At 41.0% G+C, this 17,431-nt stretch overlaps 1 protein-coding gene across 1 annotated transcript; it reads left to right on the top strand.

The window, feature by feature from the left end:
• The first annotated feature begins 13,725 nt into the window (after positions 1 to 13,725).
• Positions 13,726 to 17,089, top strand: LOC143607700 (abscisic acid 8'-hydroxylase CYP707A1-like). Its single transcript, XM_077083054.1, has 9 exons — positions 13,726 to 14,156; positions 14,248 to 14,569; positions 14,726 to 14,875; positions 14,961 to 15,209; positions 15,304 to 15,393; positions 15,521 to 15,599; positions 15,711 to 15,817; positions 15,911 to 16,029; positions 16,698 to 17,089. The coding sequence occupies exons 1-9, from the start codon at positions 13,960 to 13,962 to the stop codon at positions 16,834 to 16,836; spliced, it is 1,452 nt and encodes a 483-aa protein (XP_076939169.1). The 5' UTR covers positions 13,726 to 13,959; the 3' UTR covers positions 16,837 to 17,089.
• Positions 17,090 to 17,431: the final 342 nt, after the last annotated feature.

Here is a 17,431-nt window from a genome sequence, read left to right as displayed (position 1 = left end):
GAACATAGTGATCAATTATGTTAAGACCACCAATTCCATCCTGGAGCTTCAAACAACGTAGTTCTCGACGTTCCCGCTATGCGGGGATGTTATTTCCGTTTCCGCAAGCATTGCCCAGAAGATCCTTCTTGGTTTCAATTCCCAGCGGAGCGCTAGGTATGTGAAGGGTTTTGCCTTAACACTGTACCTGCGCTCGTCTTACGGTTACTTTACTTCCAAGGTATTCCTGGCGTCAATTCCCTGCGGGTGCTAGGTATGTGAAGGGTTTTGCCTGAACACTGTACCCGCAGCCGTCTTATAGTTACTTGGTTGCCGAGGTACTTGGCTTCAATTCTCTGCGGGTGCTCGGTATGTGAAGGGTTTTGCCTTTACACTGTACCCGCATCCGTCTTACGGTTACTTGTTTGCCAAGGTTTATTTGGCTTCAATTCCCTGCGGGTGCTAAAGTATGTGAAGGGTTTTGCCTTTACACTGTACCCGCATCCGTCTTACGGTTACTTGTTTGCCAAGGTTTATTTGGCTTCAATTCCCTGCGGGTGCTAAAGTATGTGAAGGGTTTTGCCTTTACACTGTACCCGCATCCGTCTTACGGTTACTTGTTTGCCAAGGTTTATTTGGCTTCAATTCCCTGCGGGTGCTAAAGTATGTGAAGGGTTTTGCCTTTACACTGTACCCGCATCCGTCTTACGGTTACTTGTTTGCCAAGGTTTATTTGGCTTCAATTCCCTGCGGGTGCTAAAGTATGTGAAGGGTTTTGCCTTTACACTGTACCCGCATCCGTCTTACGGTTACTTGTTTGCCAAGGGGTAAAGGGGTATTTTCCCGCTTACTTTTTAATATTTTCGAATTTTGAATTTTGAAATTCGAAGAGTTGGTGAAAAGATCAGAACAGTCCAAACCTCTGAAACGTCGTGCGACGGTTTCTTCTGACTGTGTCAGGACGTGCAGGAAGTTATGGTGACGTGACAGAACATGGTCATTCCAGTCGCTTTTTCATGCGCGTGGGCGCGATTTTTCGGGTGCGTGGCCGCGAAATTACTGGCACACGTCCTTTCAACAGCTGTTGCCAGCTTGCTTTTTGCCACGTGTCATAGTTTCATTGCACATTCGATTTCTCTCTCCTCCGCATTAAATTCACCGCATTAATTGCGATTACTATATAAAGGGGTAGAGGGTTATTTGCAATTCACACTTTTCACTCTTCTCTTCATCTTTAAGGCGATTTCCGGCGAATACTCCTTTATTCAATCGAGCATTCTCTCGAAATCGTTCTCTTCTTTCTCTGCAAGATGTCTTCTCGTGATGCTGAAGCTATATCTGACGACAGGGGCACTGCTGGCGAGTGCCAGTGTGCTCTGCCCGGCGATCAGTACCGGTATGTTGTCAGGAAGTTTCATGCTCGATCATCTCGAGCCTGAGTTTCCTGAATCCCACCAGACCGTGTATGATGCCCCCAGAGGCAAGATCGGGGTTTATGCTGCATTTTTTGTCTATGGGAATCTTAGATTCCCGTTGACAAAATTTGTTTACCGTGTCCTTGAGAGGCACGGTGTTCATTTGACCGAGCTGCACCCCATGGCGATCGCCAAGATTCGCCATTTTGAGTGGGTGTGCCGGATTTTGGGCATCGAGCCCCATGTGGACCGCCTGATGACCTTCTATACCTGGAGGTGCATCCAGGGGTGGTACACCTTGACGACCCGTATTAAGGGTCTGAAGATTTGCGACACCGAGCGCAGTCTTCGCGCGTGGAAGCAGGAATTCTTCTACATTTCTGCCCGCGCCATCCCCCTTGCCATGAAGTTTAAAAATGGCCAAGCGATACCGAGCCTTCACGCCCCAACTACCAGGAGGCGGAATGGTTTTCGAAGATATCCCGGATCCAATCTCCGGTTTACCGGTTTGCGGAGTCCGGGATGGTCATGTTAGGGATGAGCCGGGTGTGGAAGGATGCGTCTCAGGTTCCCATCCTTCTCGAATACGGTTTGAACTCTATTCCCTATGGTATGTCTTGTCTTTCTTTTTGATACAAGTTTGTCTTCTAACTGTTTCTTTTCTTTCAGAGGGAAATAATTTGGAGTCGCTTCTGTTCCCGCGGGAAACCGACGGTCCCGCGCGGATGGGTACTCGTGCTCTGGACGAGGGCGAGTTGCCCATCCTGGAGCAGACGGCGGATCGTTTTGTGGAGGTCTATCCGCTGGGCCACGAGATCCTAAGCCACCGGCGGCCAGGTAAGGCGATATTCTTTCCTCAACCCCTTAATGCTGTACCCGCTGTTGGAATTCTTGACCTGTCTTCTTCTGAGGAATCCTCAGATGCTCCTCGAAGAAGAAAGCTGCTGCCGGCGGGAAAGGGAAGGAGAAGGCCTCAACGGCTGGTCCGGTGGTTCTATCTGACTCGGAGTCAGATAGTGAAGAGGTGGCGGGGAAGCCCGGTGGTGAGAAGACCACTGTTCCGGAGGCTACGACCGTTACCTCCGGAGAACCAACGAAGACGACGGTGACCGGTACCAAGAGGCCGGCTCCATCGGGTTCCTCCCCGCCCGTCCGTACGTTCAGGGTCAAGAAAACCCGTAAGTACAATCATAATGTCTTTGCAGATTTATTACTTCTTAAATTTATCTAACACTTTCTTCTTTGTGCAGGCGTGGATGTTGACGCATTCCGGGGTGAACCGCAGGGGAGTATCTCCCCGCCAATGACGGTAGGCTCAGTCAGCCTTCCTGAGGCGTCGACCCAGGCGCCTGCGCCTGCATCCGCTGGTCCAGTTGCTCATTCCTTTGAGCCAACTGTTCCGGCAGTGATGACGTCACCGCCGGCTGTGAGTGCGATTTTTACAGCATCCTTCACAGAGCCGGCGGTTACTGCTGCTGCTTACAAGGGGGCGACCACGGCGGCGACCACAACGGCGACCACGGCGGCTGCCACCATGCCCGCGCCACCGGCACCGATGGCCGGACCATCAGGTACGCGCAGGGCTTCCCGCCGATCTTTGCCACCTTCCCGTCTGCCTGACCTGTTGGATGGATTTCCTTTAGGTTCAGGTGATGGGTTTGGCGGCTATCGGCCTGTCATTGACCCTACAGGTGCGTAGGGTTCCTTTCTTTTTCCCTTGTTTTGTATCATCTTTTCCTTACTGCCTTAGTTTCTTTTGCAGTGTCGGATTCCAATGAAGTGTATGTTCTGCGATGGAACATACGCCGAGGAACAACCCTTCGTACCCCTGTGGAGTGCGTGGACTGGGCTCGCCACGCTTCTCCTCATGGTGCGTTGGGGGAAGCCATGGCTAGCTACCAGGAGGGTAGGCTAACCAATGAGCTTCGGGTTCTCCAAGCCCGGATGCAGCCGCGCGTCGAGCTGCTTTGTCGTGAAAACGACAAGTTGAAAGCAGCTCGTGCCAAGGACGTATCTGAGGCGCGTGCTCTTCGGGAGGAGAACCAACAGCTGGCGGCAGCTGCCGCCGACAAGGAGAAGGCCTTCAAGGCCCTCGAGGTTGAACAGCTTCGGCTGGCCAGGGAGACTGCGCGAAACGCAACCGAGAGGGCTGCCAAGGCTGAAGCCGTTGCTGAGCCTTTGCGTGTGGAGAATGAGGAGCTCAAGGCCAAATTAGAGGCTCTCCAACGCGCTCATGATGCCTTGGCAATGGAAGATGCCAAGAAACTCCAGGAAATCTTGGACCAAAGAGGGGTGCTTGACCACACCGAGCGGAAGCTTAAGGGCGTCGAAGAGGCTGCCGCAAAGGAAGTTTTACTTGCCAACCTTAACAAGAGCGAAGCCGAACGCGCCCATAACGAAGCTCAAGCTGCCCTCCAATGGCTTCTTCGAGAAGCGTTGCCTCAGGTATGTTTAGCTTTATCTTCTCGCTTTTCTTTTGTAAGAAAAAGTTCTAATACTTGTATTTTTTCTTTGTAGGTTGTGCGTCGGGTCTTTTCAGAGACCTCTTACGATGATGCTATGACCGCAGCCCTCAACGCTTCTCATGAGGATGGGGAAAAGGCCGGCTTCCTGCTTGGTCTAGGGTTTGTTGAGAAAGGCGTCCCGCCTTCCAACTTCCCTTTGTTCGATGCGGATACCGAAGCCATTTATGACCAAGCATTGAACCAATACGCCGCCTTCCCGCATCCAGTAGTGGAAAAGGTGGACGAAGTAGCTGCGGCTGATGATGGGTTAGCTGTCCTCAAAGCGTTCCTCGAACCACCCCGTTCCTCTGACGGAGCGGGTCCAAGTGGAAGCGGCCCTGAAGCTTGATCCTGAAGATCCCTTCCCATTGCTAAGACTTGTATAGTTTTATTCTTTTAGGCGGGTAGTTACCCGGCCATTCTTGTAATATATTCTTGAAATATTAATCTTTTTGCGTATAAGATTGTTATTTCCTTCCTTGGGTTCCTTGCTTTATAAACTTATGACTTGCATACTTAGTTTAAATTAGCAATTTTCCAAGTGTTTAGAATAAGTTAACCTTTGAACGTGGTTGATAATGGGTTAAAGTTTCGCTTCCTCTTTCGTGATTGTGCGGATAGAACCGTCACTTGCACTTAGTAGGATGGCAAAACTTTACCCATATCTGACCTGCGTGTAGGTTTTTCTCATCTTTTGAGGATAAGTGAACCTTTGAACGTGGTTGATAGTAGGTGTGAAGTTTTGCTTCCTCTTTCGTGATTGTGCGGGTAGAACCGTCACTTGCACTTAGTAGGATGGCAAAACTTTACCCATATCTGACCTGCGTGTAGGTTTTTCTCATCTTTTGAGGATAAGTGAACCTTTGAACGTGGTTGATAGTAGGTGTGAAGTTTTGCTTCCTCTTTCGTGATTGTGCGGGTAGAACCGTCACTTGCACTTAGTAGGATGGCAAAACTTTACCCATATCTGACCTGCGTGTAGGTTTTTCTCATCTTTTGAGGATAAGTGAACCTTTGAACGTGGTTGATAGTAGGTGTGAAGTTTTGCTTCCTCTTTCGTGATTGTGCGGGTAGAACCGTCACTTGCACTTAGTAGGATGGCAAAACTTTACCCATATCTGACCTGCGTGTAGGTTTTTCTCATCTTTTGAGGATAAGTGAACCTTTGAACGTGGTTGATAGTAGGTGTGAAGTTTTGCTTCCTCTTTCGTGATTGTGCGGGTAGAACCGTCACTTGCACTTAGTAGGATGGCAAAACTTTACCCATATCTGACCTGCGTGTAGTTTTTTCTCATCTTTTGAGGATAAGTGAACCTTTGAACGTGGTTGATTTTAGGTGTGAAGTTTTGCTTCCTCTTTCGTGATTGTGCGGGTAGAACCGTCACTTGCACTTAGTAGGATGGCAAAACTTTACCCATATCTGACCTGCGTGTAGGTTTTTCTCATCTTTTGAGGATAAGTGAACCTTTGAACGTGGTTGATAGTAGGTGTGAAGTTTTGCTTCCTCTTTCGTGATTGTGCGGGTAGAACCGTCACTTGCACTTAGTAGGATGGCAAAACTTTACCCATATCTGACCTGCGTGTAGGTTTTTCTCATCTTTTGAGGATAAGTGAACCTTTGAACGTGGTTGATAGTAGGTGTGAAGTTTTGCTTCCTCTTTCGTGATTGTGCGGGTAGAACCGTCACTTGCACTTAGTAGGATGGCAAAACTTTACCCATATCTGACCTGCGTGTAGGTTTTCCTTATCCTTTTTAAGAATTTTGTTTTGAACCGTTCGACGCGCGGTTGTCGATAGGTTATTATTCAGTTTCCTTAATGATTCATGCGGATAGACCGGCACTTTCATTTTTGGGTGCTGAACTTTTTCCCCTTCAACTGACCTGCGTGAAGGTTTGTCACGTTGCTGGGTTCGTGCGGGTAGGACCGCCTTCCCATGCAATGACGACGTAATTATGCGGTGAAAACCGGCATATTAGTTCAGAAAAGTATAAATGTAAAATCATCAGCTTCGGTGTTCTTAAAGAGAATCATTTCCATTAGAAGTGGCTCTTGGCCTTTTCTTTACAAATTGGAATTGATTTACATGCAGACTGTGTAAATGAGCTCTCTTCCATGTTGGGATGGGAGTGCCATCGAGCCGATACGCACCTGGTTCGGGATCTCGTTCTTTACGCAGCATTTAGTCTCGATTTTGAAGCTGGAATTGATTCGTGTTTTCCCCAGCTGGGGTTCTATACGCACTCGCCTGCTCAGCCTTTATTACTCCACGAGGTGCGCGAGCGTCCCATCTCTGACAAATGCTTCGACCATGTCCTTTACGTCTATGCATTCTTCAGTGTTGTGGCTTTTGTCTTGTGAAAGTCACAGTATTTGCTCCGATCAGCATCGTGACGATGTCGGATTATTGGAGGCTTTGGCCATGGGAGCTCTTCAGTGGCGAATATCTCAGTGACGCTTTTGGTGAGTGGCGTCCATCTGGAGTTCCGGTGCGACTGTACATTATCCCTTCCGCCCAACCGATGTTGCAAGCCGGATGAGGTGTCAAAGTTTACCCTTGACTGCCAAATGCCTAGCTTTCGTTTTTTATTTAGTCGGGCGGTGAGGACGTTGTCTTCTCTCGTCCTCTGGGTGTAGAGGTTTGTGCTCTGTGGGAGATCTCTACCCAGTTGCTTCTCTGTTTCCGCATAGCGTTTTGCTGCTGTCATGATGTCATCCCATGTGGATGGCATGCCATCTTTACCCGTTAGGGTGCGGATGAGCTCTGGGTCATGTGCGCCCTGGATGAAGGCAGCGCGAACAAGATCTTCGCTGATATTGCCCAAACTTAGCTTCTTTGAGTTGAAGCGAGTGATGAAGTTTGGCAGAGATTCATCTTCCTCTCGTATGCATTTGAGGATTGTCCATTGCTCCTCGGTATACTTTCGTTGCTGGCTGAAGTGTTGGCTAAACTTCTGTTGGAAGTCTGCCCAGTCGTAGATGTGGTTGACCGGTAGACGATCGAACCATGCTCTAGCAGCCCCAACCAGCGTCATTTGGAACATGTAACACCACGTGGGTTCCGTCCAATTGCTGACGGTTGCCCCTGCTATGAACCTGTTCAAATGATCGTCTGGATCAGATATACCGTCATATGTGCCTATGTTGGGCATTTGTTTGGCACTCTTTGGGGCGATTGCTTCAGCAATGTCCCTTGCAAATTTGGACGTTCCTGCATTTGCAACGTTTGGTCTGAACGTCTTAGAGAAGTCTCGTGGACTTCCACCTGTGCTTTTTGGTTTGAAGGCTTGTCCAAAATGCCTTTTCGGTTGGGATTCCGTTTCCTTACGCTTCCCTTTTGCCCTATGGCGAGGGTTCGCGTCGGAGTCGGATTCCTCCGAGTCATCCTCCCAGTATTCGAATTCGTCGGCCTGTTGCACGGAACGCAAGCGTTCGTCCAACTCAGCCTGGAATTCCTTTTGTCGTGCCTCCGCCCATGCCTTAACTTCATCGAGAGTCTGGCGGGGGAGTCTTCGTTTCTCAAACTGGGTATCGGTGGATCCCAGTAGGCGATCATTTACTGCACTTGCCCCAGCTTTGGTAAGTGGGGTAGTGTTCGTAAAATTTACTTCACTTGCCCCGGCTTCGGTAGCCGGGGTAGTGTTCGTAAAAACTGTGTTGCCGGTGTTCATCCCAGTAGCTGGGGTTGTGGTTACCGGAATTTCTCTAACCATCTTTGTAGAAGTTTGAAAAAACTGGAGAAAAATAAAGTTCTAGCTTTATGCACGGATGGCGCCAATGAAGAAACACTAACCGGACCCCTGACAGATTACTGGTAACCTGGGGGTTGGATAGCTGTTTCCCACGAGGGGTTAGACCCTTGGAAGATGGTTCTTCTGATAACCTGTAAAACAGACACCGTGAGCTCGTCACTGAGAAGGGGGGGGGTTCCTCCTTGTGACCACCCTCCGGCGTGAGAATCAGACTAGATTGCTCTTTAAATATAAAAGTATATTAAGAGATTGCTAGAGCAGATATCAGGTATATTATGATGATAATGTGATAATGTAATGTGTTTAGATGATCATACCATTTGGGGTATTTATAGCCGAAGGTAGGTTTCCAAGGAGGTATGGCCGGCTGCAGCAGTGTTCCTGTTCATCAACAGTAGCCTACGCACGTGCCCTGCTGGTAGTTGGTGGGTAGGTAGCGGCTGATAGTGACCAGGCCTGCTGTATACTATTCCCTTTCCACCAACTGCCGGCTACGCACGTGGTATGACAGTAGTTGGTGAGTAGGCAGCGGCTAATAGTGATACAGTACAGGAGCATGCTGCTCGCCATACTGTATCAGTGAGCTGTCGTATCTCTGATCAGATCTTTCGCCCATACCTCGTCAGGTACAGTAAAAGGTCCTTCAGTATACAGACTGGCTTATTTGGGCGGGAGTATTCCCCCTCCCGCCTCTGTGCGGGATTGCTCCCGGCTTTGCTCATTCCTTCAGGTGACACTGAATGATCGAGAGCTAAGTACCTAGTGCGTGTAGCCATGCTGCGCGGGTGGCCTTCCCTCATGGCTTGTATCCGAGGCTGCGGGAACAGGCGGAGTCCTTCACCATGGGAGGCATTTCCTGCGGGAACAGCTTGCGTACTGCGCGTAAGGACGTCACGTCTCTGAGCATGGTTGGTCCTGCGGATCCAGTTGGTCTCTGCGCAGACGTCCCTGTTTAAGGTGAGTCTTGCGGGACCAACTGGGCTCTGCTGGGACCTACCTCTTCAGAAAAGAAAAAAGTTTGTGTAAAACTAAAAGTAGATAAAAGGAAAATGCTTGGCGTCACCATAAAGAAATTGTAAAAAGAAAGAAAAGGAAAAAAAGAATGTGTGAAAAAAAAAAGATTTTGATTATTATTTTTTCTTGAGTTCAAGCATTGGTGATGAAGAAAGAGATTACAGATTTTAGTCTTTTACAACTGGACTACATTAATATTATCTTGATAAAGATTAACGTATATTTTCTCCGTCTCACTAAAAATGTTATGATTTGAAAAAGATAAAGTTTAAATCAAATTAAATGTTTTTCTTAATAATTAACACTTTTTTTATTTGTGAGGCTATGAATTTGTGGACCCAAAACCTTGCTTTACTTTACCCATGGGACCGGGCCTGCTATTACCTACCAAAAGGAGTTTGCGACTGATTTCCTACAATATGTAGTTACGACAACTTTCTTACCAACAAGTTTTGGAACCATCTTCCGACCAGTGACGTTTGTGGCCATTTCCTACCGGCTGTATTTACAATTGTTTTTGTGACCATCATCCTTCCAATGCTTTTGCGACCAGTTCCTTACCATGTCTGCGACAAGTTTCCTACCAATTATGTTTGCGATCAATTTCCTACGAATATTGTTCCTTACCCATTTCTGGATGAACAAAGTTTTAAGTTAAACAATATTAAAAAGAAATCACATAAAATCCAGATTTTTCCTACTTAAAACGCAGAAAAATCTTATACAAATCATATTTAGCAAAACCAGTGGCGGAACCAGAGCATTTTAGTTGGAGGGTCACAACATAAACATTATTTTTTATACCATAACTAAACCTCTAAAGCCATGTAGCTAATAATCTTCGATCTATTTTTAACAAAAGTTTAGCTGGGATTGGTTTTATTGTAATATCCCAATATTATGTCTCTAAAGTCTGAACAACAAAACAATGTTCCTAATTATATATATTTTGTTGAAATGTTAGAAAACCAAACTAGGAAAAATTAAATAACTTCAATACATCTAAACATGTAAATAGTAAAATTAATTCATTAATTATATATTTTATTAAAAGTATTGGAAAACTTAGAAAAAATCCAATAAAGTTAATAATATCAAATGATAACTAAATTATTAATGTAGCTAATAAAGAAAGTGATAACTAAATTAATAATGTAGCTAATAAACAAAGTAATAGTTTAGTTAAGGAAAAATAAAGTAATAAATTAATAGTTTATTATGGACATAAAATAACATAGGGGTTATGGCCAACGAGTGGCTAAAAACCAACCTCACGATAATAAATAATAAGTGGTAAAAAGCATTTATTGTTTCTTCATCATCCACACGAAAAAGATAACCAGCGATTCAAGTTCATTTCGTCTTCTAACACCGGAAAAATTGTTCAGATTGTTTTCTTCCCTTTCTTTTCTCAGTTCTATTACTCTAAAAGGAATACTTAAAGGGTCAAACTATTAAAAGCATATCGATCTTAGTTACCCTGTAAAAATAAATTCCGGCCGGCCGGAGGGTCAACGGACCCTCCTGACCCCTTGTGGTTCCGCCTTTGAGCAAAACGATACAATTAGCAAATCCTGTTTAGCAAAATACAATAATTATAACTTCCACTACAACTATAATAAACATAACTATGATTCATAATGTAAAGGAGGAGGATTACCAATAAAATCATTAAATCGACTCAACAGCTTAGGCCAAAGTGTGTCATGACAACTAACACGTATTTATTCCTTTTATGTTTGATATCTTTGGGTTTCTATGTCTAGAGTTGTAGAGTTACTTAGTTGTGTCCAACGGGTCTTGAATAATAATGTTATAACCCTCAAAATCTATGAATGTTATTTTTACACGATTTAGTTTTGTCATTCAAAATGGACTAGCGGCCCAACTTGTTGTCCATTTGTAACCATTTCGATATAAACACTACTTTTTAATGAAAAAGATAATCGGTAATTTACTTAATGGTGGTTGTGATTACATAAGATGAGCACAAACTCAAAATCCAAACAACTACAACCGTGGGAACTTATAAAAAACACCAAAACATGGATGGAAAACACATGTAGGTTACAGTGACGACAATAAAGTCAACAGAAATCACTAGTTGTTTCTAGGTGAACAATTAAACCGATCGCTCATCTAAACAACCAAGTAACATTGATTAAACATTTTCTGAAATATATACCGTTGCTAACAAAAGTCATATATTTCTAGGACAATCAGGAAACGTAGTCACATTTGTCCTAATTGGCCGACATGAACACAATGAAGCTTGTATAATGTAGTACGGCTAAACTGAAAAGCTGAAAAACTATAAATTAATTGAATTATATCCAAAAACAAGCATGTACCATATTTTACTACAGTTATATTTTATGCTACTAATCTAGTTCAAGCAGTTTGTATCGAACAAGAACCAATATCTTTTCTAATATAAACATTAGAATTTTACTTTTCAATTACATTACCCACTGTGACATATCACATTCCCGGGCCACATGAGATTAATATCGCATTCATCTTTTCGCGGTAAAACGTTTTGCCCAATGTTCCACCAATTTCATATATCATTCACCATACAATTAGCATATATGTTTGGTAAACAGTACACATCTAATTTAAGCACACATAATGTATACATTTAGTTTCACTCTATTGTTTATATTCTTCTACCAAGGAAATGAGTTCGTTAAGTCAACATATTTTAGCCTATGTATATGTCACCATTTCAAATCATATGGGTCAATTTAACTCATCACTTCCCAACCCATCTTGAATACAGCTTAAACAAGACACTAGGACTTGTATACCAACAATTTTAACATCAATATTAGGCCTTATGTAGTTTTTTCTCTTGTCTTTGTAAATGACTAGTTTGGTGATTAATTCATCAAAACTACCTATTTTAGTTCTTTATCAACAATCCTTGTTATAAACTTATAATCCCATAAATGAGCGGTCCACATCCTTTCTCACATAAATCTCCAACTTACGCCCAATTAGGTTAAATACCCCCAAATTTCTATAACCATTATATAGCTCGGCATTTATCTTCATCCATGATTATACTCAACAATTATTAGCCATCAAAGAGGATATTTTTAACCAATTATACGAAGTTTCGTCCGGGGTCGGCTCAACCATTACAGGGGCCTTAAGCAAAAAAAAATCCAAGACCTTTTCTTTTTTTTTTAAATTAAAAAATTTTGTCATTTCGAAATCAGTTTTCATAAGATGTAAAAAAACCCAGAAAAATAAAGTTGGGAACTACGAGATTCGAACTTGCACCCGCCAAAAGCAAAAGTAAAGTCTTACCAATATACTAGCGTTGGTTTAGGCATGTAAGTTGTAACTCTCAAAGTGAACCTATAGCATACATTAAATATGCGGTTACATATTTAAAAAAAACAGGGATTTATTCAAGTGGGGCCTAACGCCCTAGTTTGTTTATAATGGCCCTTGAGCCCGCCCTGGTTTCGTCCATTATGCTTGGTTTATATCTCACGGCTCACCCATGTACCACAAAAATACATATACTTCACCCCAAAGATGGCTTTTAGGATTCCTAACTGCAACAATCACTTAGGTAAAACATTTCTAACCTAAATGAACAATAATTCTCTGATTTCATCGATGATTCCATCATGAACTTAAAAACAATTCGTGAATATATAATGGAGTTACTTGCCAAACTTTTTCTATACACATGTGTACAATGTGATGTTAATTTTCGATACAGATTAGCATGCACATGTTCATATAACCAGCCAATAAATATGGTTGTAAAATTTCACATAAAAATTTAGGAGACATGAGTTAGAAAAGAATGATATGGGCAAACCATTTTTATTGAACTAAAATACTTAATTTGAAAACTACCAATACTAAATTATAGCATACAAGAGCTATATGTTTCTAACTATTTCTAAAATAATATTGTTTATAACTAAACTAAACACATATTAATAACATAAAAATGCAATATAAGCCCAACACAAAACTAACACTACTAGAAAATTGGACTTTCGTTGACAGAATGTTGCATTGCAGATCCATCGGTAAAAGTCATCACCGACGCATATCCATCGCCCATTGGTATTATGGTCTTGTGTATTCTTTTTCCGATGAATTGCACTAATTTTGACGTTATTTTACTAATCTCGTGAAATTGCACTAATTTTGACGTTATTTTACTAATCTCGTGAAAATAACGTTAAAAGTGAAATTGCACTAATTTTGATGTTATTTTACTAATCTCGTGAAAATAACGTTAAAAGTGACGGACGGTTAATCAGGCATCATGTAGTGGCGTTGATAGCCGAAAGATAAGGGTACATGCACCGATCAGCCGGTGTCCCGATGATTGAGTGCTATGTGTCTTATGTCCAAGGCTTGATGCAAAACTACTATCGAGCCGGGGGTCTCACCGGAAGCAGCCTCTCTATCCTTATGGGGTAGAGGTAAGGCTGTCTAGATCTTACCCTCCTCAGACCCTACTATAGCTTTGCTATTGGTGGGATATACTGAGTACGATGATGATGATGATGATGATGATGATGTATTCTTTTTCCGATGAATGAGTTAACATGAAACTTTTACACATAATAATTTAATTCAAATAAACAAAATATATCAACCTAAGCACAACCTAATCTACTAGTTTTAGCATCTACTACAGTTTAATTATATATGTATGTATATATCTTTAAATGAGTTTAATATACAGCTTAATTAAATTACAAAATATTAAATTTCATAATAGAAAATTCAATATTTATAATTTTCTATAACCAATCACTCTTTGAAAGGTTTTTAGATTTTAAAGTGCGCAGATTAAAGATTAATTAAAATCTTCCTACAATGTGTAGAAAGTTAGAAAATGTGTTCACACTTTTTTAATTGTAAAGCTTAAAACAATTATCTGCATAACTAGTTCTTTTATACGTTTCAGCATGCTAAATTAAGTGTATAAATTTATATGTTAATAATGAGTGTAGTATATTAAATCATTGGTGCATATTTATACATATATTAAAAAAGTGTGAAAAAAGCCACATATTGGGAAATTTCGAGTCTTTCTTTTATGGAAAATAGTAATTTGTGCTTCAGAATTAATATATTAATATAATTGAATGTTTATTATTTATGGAGATTTTGTCTTTATTTGTGGCCTACCTTCTCCTTTTCTATATAAACCCCCTTGGCCCCTTCCACATCCATCATATTATAACCATAGGCCAAGGCACACATTCTGGTACAGAAAGTAACAAAAATACCTGCTTATTCACTTGAATTAATGGAAGATGGGGTAGGAATCATGCTAATGCATGTCTTCTTGTTTCTTGTTGCACTTAGTTTGTACATTTTCGTAAAACGAAACCGAACCAACACTGCTAAGCTCCCTCCAGGTTCACTTGGGTGGCCATATATTGGTGAAACACTTCAACTTTATTCACAAGATCCAAATGTATTCTTTGCTAATAAACAGAAAAGGTATGCACATATGTTTGTCAATTTAATTCCCTTTATTAACAATACATTTAGTCTAGTTAGCTATATTGATATGGTTTCAATTGGTCTTCAGGTATGGTGAAATATTTAAGACCCATATCTTAGGTTGTCCTAGCATCATGTTGGCTAGTCCTGAGGCTGCCCGGTTCGTGTTGGTTAACCAAGCTCACTTGTTCAAGCCAACATATCCTAAAAGCAAAGAGAACTTAATAGGTCCATTAGCGCTATTTTTTCATCAAGGTGAGTACCACACTCGCCTAAGGAAGCTCGTCCAAGGGTCGTTATCACTTGATAATCTCCGTAGGCTAGTTCCAGATATTGAAGATATCGCGGTCTCCGCCTTGGAATCATGGGCCGGAGGCCAAGTCATCAACACGTTTCATGAAATGAAAAAGGTTTGTTTTTTTGTATGTTTTTCTTCTTATGTCATCTTTCATTTGGATTACATTAAACTAGGACTCACATCATAGTTTTGTCTCCATATATATGTACTTATGGATGTATCTATGTACAATTAGACAATTAGTTAATAAATTTGTGTTAAATTTCAGCTATCTTTCGAGGTTGGAATACTCGTAATATTCGGACACTTGGAGGCCAACCAGAAAGAACAACTCAAGAGAAACTATAGCATAGTAGAAAAAGGTTACAATTCTTTCCCAACAAAATTACCAGGCACACCCTACAAAAAGGCTTTCTTGGTAAGTCAAGATGATCATATATTTTATCTTTTAACTATGAGAATCTGTTACTAGAAAACTAATAAAATACGGACGCTTTATGTAGGCAAGGAAACGGCTACAGAAGATTTTAAAAGAAATCATTTCTGAGAGGAAAGAAAAGAGGGTAACAGAGAAAGATCTATTGGGATGTCTTCTGAATTCGAAGGACGAAAATGGTGAAACTTTGAGTGAAGATCAGATTGCCGATAACATTATCGGAGTTCTATTTGCGGCTCAAGACACCACAGCCAGTGCATTGACATGGATTCTAAAGTACCTGCATGATCATCCGAAACTTCTAGAGATTGTTAAGGTAAGGATTTAAAGCATGTGCATTTTAAAGTGACAGCTGGATTTTGAAAAAGAAGTTTTGATGTTATAATTAATGGACCTTTATGTTTGTGTAGGAAGAACAGAAGGTTATCTACCAGCTTAATGATAATGGTAATCTTCATTTGACATGGGCCCAGACTAGGAATATGCCAATTACTTACAAGGTATGCACTTACATATAGTTTAGACAAGAAGTTTATATATAGTTAGTTACAACTTTTTCATGCACAAGGTACAAATCATTATGGAACTATAGTTCTGAATTATTTCCTTATTGTGCTTATATATCAGGTGATATTGGAGAGCTTGAGAATGGCAAGCATTATTTCATTCACATTTAGAGAGGCTGTTACAGATGTAAAATACAAGGGTATGATACTATGTTGAAGATTTTTGTTACTTTATTTGTGTCTATGTTACTGTTTATTTCTTTTTATTTGACTACCATGTTTTACAAATTGTACGAAATGGTTTCGAACAGGCTACCTAATACCGAAAGGCTGGAAGGTCATGCCTTTGTTTAGGAATATCCATCATAATCCTGAATTCTTTCCCGATCCTCAGCAATTCGACCCTTCAAGATTCAAGGTATGTTATTCAACAGGAAGTTGATTACTGGGTTCTTGTCATCATTATGTTATGTGTAATTGTATTTTGATATCTTCCTTATTATGAATGTAGGTCGCACCAAAACCAAATACGTTCATGCCATTCGGAAGTGGTGTTCATGCTTGTCCTGGAAATGAGCTTGCCAAGCTAGAAATGCTCATCATGGTTCACCATCTAGTCACTAGATACAGGTAGAGTTTCGGCTTTTCGAATCCAAATATGAGTAACCATAAAAGTTGCTTAAAGGTTAGAAGCCGTGTGTGATTTTAATCCTTAAGAGTGAGATACAAATGAATGTAAAAATTAATTAGGTTCTAAAAAGGTGTCTGTATATGTCTCTTTAGTGGTGTCCTGTGCATCACATCCTCTTCGCCAGTCACATTAGTCGTTTCAAATTTTAAATGTGTGCAAGTTTTGACGATTCCATTTAATCGGGTGCGTAGCCCTTATGAGGTCATATAAGCTAGCCTTTGGCAAAACTTGTAAACAGGTGTATGTATAGCCCCTCAAAACCAATAATATATGGGTGATCTGATACAAATGAAATTAATATATGAAATGTGCAAGTAACTAGAATAATTATTATTACTCTACAGTTTTAACTAGAGTAATTACGCTACAAAAATAAGTAGAGTAATAATAATGACTCTAGTTCAAATTTTGGAGAGTAATAATATTAATTACTTTTTTGTTAACATAAATAATCTATTTATTTGTATGCTTAACACGTTAAAATATTTGTATTTTATCCAAACACTATACGCTGATTGGTGGACTAGTTGTTGTGTGTATAACCTCATGATCCTTTAGAAAATGAATATGATCTAACTTATGATGATGATAATTATTAATGTTGCAGATGGGAAGTGGAGGGATCTGAAAGTGGGATTCAGTATGGACCATTTCCAATGCCAATGCATGGACTTCCTGCAAGATTTCATAAAGAATCTATTCAAGTAAAGAAAACATTAATATGTGGTGTATCTTCTAATACATAGAAAGTAGATGTTATCCCCTCCCTAAACTTAGCTATCATTTTTTATTTAGAAGATTTATGATGTTATCTAAGGATTGAAGATTCCTACTTTTTGGTCTACATTATTGCAATATTGTGTACCACCTCTATTGATGCAAATTAATCTTATTCTGGAGGTATCTAGTATTATTAAAGAAACAATGGACCGAATCTTCCAGTGGACTAATGCCACGTTTCTCATATGTCGGTGTGATTGCGAAAGGACCAGGTGTAGGCGGTGCCCTCCAGCTGAGGGCAAGACCCCTTGGTCAAATTATATTTTCTGACCATAATTCATGCACCTTTCATTTGCCCACACTATCATAATATATATAGGCAGCTATCTAGAATTGATCAAGATCTCAAAACCATTTTTGACTTTGAAATATTATGTTAAAATAATATTAAGCTGACAAATAGGTTCACAGCGCCTTAAATATTATTCCCCCTCATGCGCTAGGCTCAAAGGATGAGTTCATCCTATTAACAACCAATCATTTTTATTATTAGAAAAATCTATTTACATATTAACTCATAATATTTAAATTAATAATTGACTGGTTATTGTTTCACTGTTT

This window comes from Bidens hawaiensis, unplaced genomic scaffold, assembly GCF_021521415.1.
Source record: "Bidens hawaiensis isolate Kalapana, Puna unplaced genomic scaffold, B.hawaiensis_p1.1 tig00085393_1, whole genome shotgun sequence".
Taxonomy (NCBI): Eukaryota; Viridiplantae; Streptophyta; class Magnoliopsida; order Asterales; family Asteraceae; genus Bidens; species Bidens hawaiensis.
This window is presented reverse-complemented; position numbering and strand designations above follow the sequence as displayed.